Source organism: Propithecus coquereli, unplaced genomic scaffold (assembly GCF_000956105.1).
Source record: "Propithecus coquereli isolate 6110/MARCELLA unplaced genomic scaffold, Pcoq_1.0 Scaffold53, whole genome shotgun sequence".
NCBI classification, from domain to species: Eukaryota; Metazoa; Chordata; class Mammalia; order Primates; family Indriidae; genus Propithecus; species Propithecus coquereli.
In genome coordinates, this window is record NW_012151174.1 from 4258996 (window position 1) to 4266709 (window position 7714).

General features: G+C 36.8%; 1 protein-coding gene across 1 annotated transcript in view; it reads right to left on the reverse strand.

The window, feature by feature from the left end:
* The window catches only part of CLCN3 (chloride channel, voltage-sensitive 3), a 98758-nt gene that overhangs the window by 17922 nt on the left and 73122 nt on the right, over positions 1 to 7714 (reverse strand). Inside the window, exons 5-9 of the mRNA XM_012656990.1 lie at positions 7498 to 7685; positions 6470 to 6592; positions 5111 to 5317; positions 3764 to 3844; positions 1977 to 2522 (exon numbers count right to left, since the gene is read on the reverse strand). Of these exons, the coding sequence (XP_012512444.1) occupies positions 1977 to 2522; positions 3764 to 3844; positions 5111 to 5317; positions 6470 to 6592; positions 7498 to 7685 (1145 nt within the window). The remainder of the gene's footprint in view (positions 1 to 1976; positions 2523 to 3763; positions 3845 to 5110; positions 5318 to 6469; positions 6593 to 7497; positions 7686 to 7714) is intronic.

Sequence of the window (7714 nt, forward strand, 5' to 3'; positions counted from 1 at the left end):
AGGATTCACCATTCTAAATGCCATTAAAAACTTCGGTGATTCATGGGAAGAGGTCAAAAGCAGCAATGCACCAGGGCATAAGGCCTACCTGCCTTAAATTCTTGATGGAAAAAGGCATGTATTCCGAAGCTTAGGAATTTAAATGACTCTGTAATGTCCTTTTAAGCTAACACCCTACAGAGGGGTGGCAGACAGAATAATGGCTTTCTCAAGATGTCCATCTTTTTGGGGTTTTTTGAGAAAAGGTCTTGTCCAGGTTACAGTGCAGTAGCATCATCACAGCTCACTGTCAACCTCCAGGGCTCAAGTGATCCTTCTGCCTCAGCCTCCTGAGTAGCTGGGACTATTACAGGTGTGCACAACCATACCCAGCTAATGTTTTTATTTTTTTATAGAGATGGGGTATTGCTATATTGCCCAGGCTGGTCTCAAACTCCTTGCCTCAAGCAATCCTCCCACCTCGGCCTCCCAAAAGTGGTAGACTTACAGACGTGAGCCACCACACCCCATTTTATCTTAATTCTTAGAGACTGTGACTGTGCCATGTTACAGGGCAAGGAGGAATTAATGTTGCAGATAGAGTTAAAGTTGCTAATCAGCTGACCATAAAACAGGAGACAATCCTGGATTATCTGGGTGGGCCAAAAGTGATCACAAGGGTTTTTAAAATGTGGATTTCAAAAAGTATCACAGGGGCCAGGTGCGGTGGCTCACGCCTGTAATCCTAGCTCTCTGGGAGGCCGAGGCGGGCGGATTGTTTGAACTCAGGAGTTCGAGACCAGCCTGAGCAAGAGCAAGACCCCGTCTCTACTAAAAATAGAAAGAAATTAATCGGACAACTAAAAATATATAGAAAAAAAGAAAAAAACTAGCCGGGCATGGTGGCGCATGCCTGTAGTCCCAGCTACTCGGGAGGCTGAGGCAGAAGGATCGCTTGAGCCCAAGAGTGTGAGGTTGCTGTGAGCGAGGCTGACGCCACGGCACTCACTCTAGCCCGGGCAAAAGAGTGAGACTCTGCCTCAAAAAAAAAAAAAGAAAGTATCAGAGCGATGAGAAAAGAGAAAGACTTGCCCAGCCAATGCTGGCTTTGAAGATGGAAGGAGGAGGCTGTGGGCCAAGGAAAGTGGGCAGCCCCTAGAAGCCAAAAAGGCAAAAAACAGACTCTCTCTTACAGCTTCAGAAAACCCTATGGACATCTTGATTTGAGCCCAGTGAGACTCATTTCAGACTTCTGACCCCCAGAACTGCAAGATAATGAATTTGCATGGTTTTAAGCTACTAAGTTTGTGGTAATTTACTACAGCAGCAGTAGGAAACTAATATAAGTGGTTTTAGAACATGATCATGAATTCTCTGATACTTGTCCCACTAAATATATGTCCCTACCTCAACAAATAGAATAAAACAAATCCTATTGCGTGATCTCTTTGGCTAGGTTAGAAACAACCCTCTTGTTGGGACACTTGCTTTTGGAACCCTAAGCTACAATGTAAGAAATCCAACTATCTTGAGGTCACCATGCTGGAAAAATGAGAGAGACAGAGACAGAGACAGAGACAGAGACAGAGAGAGGGAGAGAGAGAGATACCAATCAATCCCAAGAGCCCAGGTGCTAGACATTTGAATGAAGTTTCTGAGACAATCAGCCTTAGCTATGTCTGATAACAACTGCATGAAAGACTATAAGCAAAAAATGCCCAGCTGAGCCCTTCCCAAATTGTTGACCTAGTATCAAGAGCAAAATAAGCAGTTATCTTCAGCTGCTAAGTTTTGGGGTAGTTTGTTACATAGCAACAAACAACATGCTCTACAATATAGCCTAAGGAATTATCTTGTTCATTACTTAAACTCAAAAGGTAAGTACTTTTTTCAGTCTATATTTATGAAACACGACCTTCAGATAAAAATTTCATTTGTCATTCCACATATAAATTTTAACATGCCAAGACTACTTAAAATCACCTATTAGCACTTACCTTAATACCAAAAGTGAAAACTGTCATGATGATTTTAAATATGAGTGCTAAGCATAACTGCCATATAGCTGAATACACTCCAATGCCTGCTGGGCGATCAGGAATATCATCAACAATTTTACTGGCGTTCATGTCATTTCTGTAGTCACAAAGAGAGGAGGATTCCAGGGGACCACAGTCTGTAAAAAGCTCTTTGATCAGTTCACTGGTGTTTAGCCTGGTGTATGGGTTAGGAAAGGCTATCACAGCAGTGATGGCTGCAACAATAATGACTTCAAGAACAGGATATTTTCCAAATTTGGTGGACTTGCGTCGACGACACCAGGCAATATTTGCCCTAATGAAAAAGGCTCCCCAAAGCCCTCCAAAAACCCCTAGGAGAATAAAAGGAAACAGTTCAAAAAGGTACCACGGTGTATGATACTCCACATAAAAAAGGACCAGGCGGCTGTTACCAAATGGATTGATGGATCTCAAAACAAATGCAGCCACTAAAGCAGCAAAAAATGATCTCCACAAAGTTTTGAGAGGAAAATAATAGCTAACCTAAAAAAAAAAGAAAAAAAGAAAAATTAATGCTATAATTTTATAAAATGTTTCTGATATATTATGACTTAAATGGTAAATAGCATATCTCTAAATTTTGCTGCAGCTAATTCTAAATTTTGCTGTAGTTAGAATTTTTTTAGTTTATTATTTTTTTTTAGAGACAGACCCTCTATCACCGCACCTGGAGCGCAGTGGCATGATCATTGCTCATTGCAGACTTCAACTCCTGGGGTCAAGGGATCCTCCTGCCTCAGCCTCCAATGTAGCTGAGACTACAGGTGTGGCACACCCAGCTAATTTTCTTTCTTTTTCTTTTTCTTTATGTTGCCCAGGCTGGTCTCAAACTCCCGGGCTCAAGTGATCCTCCCCCTACCTCAGCCTCCTGAGTTGCTGGGATTACAGGCGTGAGCCCCCATACCCAGCTATAATTTACATGTAATGAATTTTACTGTAGTAAGAGAAATATTAATGTTTTATTATGTTTGGCTATCACATCATTACAAATTCACAATACCAACTGATCATAAATGCCTAATAATTATTTAAAATACCTAGCATTGGTTTTTTTTCAAAATGAATTTCATGTCCAATTCAATCATGGTAGTTAAAAATAAAGGTACCATCACCAAGTCCTGTTAGCTTATAAAGATGTATTTAGTTTGCCTCTTCAATATTAAAAAAAGAAGAAAAGAACAGAAACTGGAAGAAAAAAGTAAATTTAAAAACATCCCTTGTCACATTTTTGTGTAAACCTGTACAAAGTCTTAAGGCCCAATGAGAAACCAAAAAAAAATCCACTGAAGTGACTAAAATTATTTCCTTAAACATCAATAACTGCAACAGAAATAATCACACAAGACAAACTTTAAGAATTGATGAAAACTTTTAAAATAGAAACACAGGTGATAATTTAGCCAATAGGGATAGTTTTAAGTGTCTTCTATTAAGCCAAATTCACATCTTCTTACTTTTAAATATGTAAACAGAGTAAATTAAATTTTAAATAATTACTAATATTTATACATAAATAATAGATTTTAAAAATATTCTTCCCCAGGTATGGAACATATATAGCATATTACTTTTTATGTAAGAATGAGTGAAAAACAACTTTATAAAAATACATTTGAAAACTTAAAAATGAAGTCTGTTATATCAACTATAAAACTGAAATGTGTGCCAAAATATATTTTTAATGGTAGTTCTATAAACTTTTAATTGATGTATTTTTTACCTACCTCCTCCAGGCTGAAAAGAACTCCTCCAATTGGCGCACCAAAAGCTACAGAAACACCTGCAGCTGAGGCAGCCGATAGCACCTAGAAAAAGGATGTGGCTTATTTCGTAATTTCTTATAAATGGAAAAATACCAAATAAAAATTCTTCATGTTACTTGAATTTTTCAAATGCCTCTTCTGAATTTAACTTGAGTATTTCCCTCCTCCCCAAGCAAAGGCAAGTATTTATTACTTCTAAAAAGATTTTTTTTTTCTCTTCTGCTGGAAAGGTCATTCATATATTCACTGTTCAGTCAAAAAACATTAGTGGCAGATACAGTAATGTGAATTGGATGTAAAGAAGAGGAGGTAATGAATACAGACAACTTTTAATATGTATGTTTGAGCAGACCAGAGGAGAGCTAACTGGGATTTGAAGGGGGAGTTTTGTTTATTTTTAAATAGGGTATCATTTCTACAGATTTTAGAACTAACTGCTTCACTGTTAATAATTACTCTAGTCCAAATCCTAGCAAGACATCCAAGGAACTTAAAACCTGGTGAGTTTCCATATATTTTCACTGTTCTAATTCCTCTGAAAATACTACTGTCGGTACAGAGCCCCTCACTGTGAAAGCACAAACAACGTCTCCTCGAGTTACAGTCTCGCCAGCCAGAACCATACAGTAAAGTGAGCGGGAGAGAAAAGTCCACAAACGCTCTTCTGGGTCTTCTCTTCAACGCCCTATCACTGGCCCACTGTCTACTGGCATGAAGCCAAGTGTACATATAATTTCTTTAAGCATCTATGTGTAATTATTTTTCTAGGAGTCTATATTGCTTTCACTACTTTAATCCAGCAAATATCCTAAAGGCCCTCAGGACTTCCCCGGGGTGCTGGATGGGACTCTGCACATCAGCGACCACTTCCGCTCTAACAGACACTGCCTCCAGGAGCAAAACACAGCCATTAAGATTTCTCAACCCTAGAGACATACTAATATTGAGAAATAAGAGTAAAAACAGTGTTATGCTTGGAAAACACTTCTGAAGAGGAAAGATGTAAGTCAAAGTGAAAATAAATGGAAAGATGTTTGGGAAATTCAAGTGAAGCCCAATGGACACCGCTGGTCTAGCGCAAGCTTCTCTGAAACAGCAGCTGAGTACTGGGAATGATTCCAGAAAGACGTCAGAGATCATTCAGAAAAGGGAAAAGAAACACCAACTAATGTCAAATAAAAATTCTAATTGGAATATAGAATTTATCCAAAAAGTAAAAAAATGATCTTTACACTAGGAAATTCTTCACTGACATAGTCTATATACACACATTATTTTTCTGTCAAATGAACTACGAAAGACACTTACCTCTCTTTTTTTAGCTTCATTTGTGCTATACTTTGGAAAGAGGTAGGAAAAGATATTTCCACAGCAACAGGCAACATGTACCAGGGGACCTTCTTTCCCTAAACTCAAACCTGATGCCACAGCCAGGACTAATGTGATGGTTTTAATCATTAAAGTCCATTTTCCCAAGTAACCTCTGATGATGAATCCACTCAAAATAGTTTTAATCTACAAAGGAAAGATTAGGCAGCTTAGTTTTCTTTAAGAGACATGAGAATTTAATGAATCCAAGTTATTCTCTTGTTTAACTTCCAAAAACTACCTTGCACGTTTTAACAAATTATGGAAGGATTCGCAGTTAATTTTTCAAGAATTTACCTATTATGCTACACATAATAAATCTGAATCATATTCTAATTCTCTACCCAAGCAAGGCTAGAAGGTAAATCTTATCTCATGAACAAAATCAAAATATCAGGCCATGTTAAAATGAATACAAACTTTAATTACCAGGGTTATAATTACATAACCAAGAAAAGGCAAATTTGAAAGTTTCTGTTGTAGAAATAAGCACAACATATTGAGATACATTTCGGATGTTGTGTCAGAAATAAAGAATATTATGCCTTCTCAGAGTACTGTAATTATCTGTAATATTTTTCTATATATCAAGAAGAATGAATGACAACTGCTAAATACTGCAAGATACTGCTTTTTATTAAAGATATTCTTAATACAGCTTTAAAAATAACTACAATGTATTTTAAAAAAGAAATGTGTTAGGAAAAAGCTGGTAACTTATTTAAGTATAGAAAAATAAAAAAGGGAAAGAAATGAGCTCACATTAAGTTCAATTAATCCCAAGTATAATTCTCCCTTAAATTATTACTGAAAAATAAGGCCTAAAAGTTTGTAATACTACCCACTATGAGCAAATGCTTTCTTAAGGCATACAATAGCCAAATTCAAGAATCATTAACTTATCTAATCAAAGCCAATTATAAAAAGAGAATGAATGTTTTAAAATCAGGGTCATAACAGCAAAATATCAACTAATCCATCAAATAACTTTAGGCCACAAGATATTTTTTTCTGGGCTTCAGATGTTAAACCAAGTCTTTTGAAAATCTGCTTGGCCATGTGTTAAATTAGTGGTGAGAGGAAAAACAAAAAAAAAATCAACCTTCACAGTAAATGTTAAAATGACTATAGGGGAGAGTTTTTTTCAATGATGTCTACAATCAGCTTATACTTTCAAAATTTTCTTTTTCATATTACTAACAAACCATCCCCCTCCCCCAAACTACCTCCCCCCCACCACAGGCAAAAAGATAAGCATCTCGCTGATGGCTTAATGACAGGAAGTACTGCAGGGCTTACCTCTGGAATTCCAGAGCCACAGGCATATGGGGCAAATACCTTTACCAGAGAAACTGCAAGAAAGGCAAAACTCAGTGCCCAGAAGATATACATTATGTAGTTCATGATATAAGAACCAGGACCCTAGAAGGCAAATAGTTCAAGAGAATGAATTTAATTTACGGTGCAGCAATAATGCAAGTGTTTACCACATAAGAAATTTGGGTAAAATGTGTAAAAGCCTCCTGGTTTATCTTCACAATAATAAAAGATACATGAACAAAATATTTAAGTAGAATCCAAGAACTAATTCCTATACATACTAAGGAGCCTTAATCCCATTTAATCTTTTTCCTGGCTTTTTCTGATCCCAAAGTCTTGTTACCAAGACATCTCAGCGATACTTCAACCTCTGCTGAGAAACAGCACATTGCACGTTTTACCAACAAATACATTCTTTTTAGCTTTAAAGTTCAGCTATAACAAAATTTTAAAAATATATCCATATGTGATCATGTAAAAAAAAAAAAAACTAAGTTCTAGAATGATGTTCCTTATAGAACATGGGAGTGGCAAAATAACACTGCAATGCCACAGAGAAAAATCTCTGAATTTCTTCAAGTTCTCTCCACTTACAAGGCTTATTGTACATTTTTTGATAATTCATAGTTTCATAATCCATACTTCCTAACCTTAGTGATACAAATTAAACAGTTTTAATAAGTTGACTTCATATTAACTTTACACAGATCCTACTGCAATGACTATCACTTCTTTTCTACAACTCGAAATAAACATATTTGCATCATAATCCAATAGACCTGTACGTGACTATGGAGTTAATACAAATGGTTCCTGAAACAATACTGTACTTACTTCCTTCTTGCTGTAATTTAGTCTCATAGTTTCCATTCTATTCTATTACATTTCTTTTTTTTCCCTTTAATGTGGGCGCAATCATCCAATACGTGATTAATTCTACAATTAAATGAATTGGAGACATTTTGGCGTATCAATTATCAATTATCTTGAGACAAAGCAAGACTCACCTCTGCTTGGCCTATGATTAGTTCTGCCCATGTTTTCCACTGTGGACATTTATCCCTCTCTTCGAATGTTGTTTCGTTAGATCCCCAGCAGCACTGCTCATGGTTATACCACAGTGCGCTAAGGCAAATGCCCTCCTTCAGGTCAGTCATCCAGTCAGCAGCGATGTCTATTAATCCAGCCAATGCCCCTGTAAAAACGCGTTGAAGGTGGTAAAAA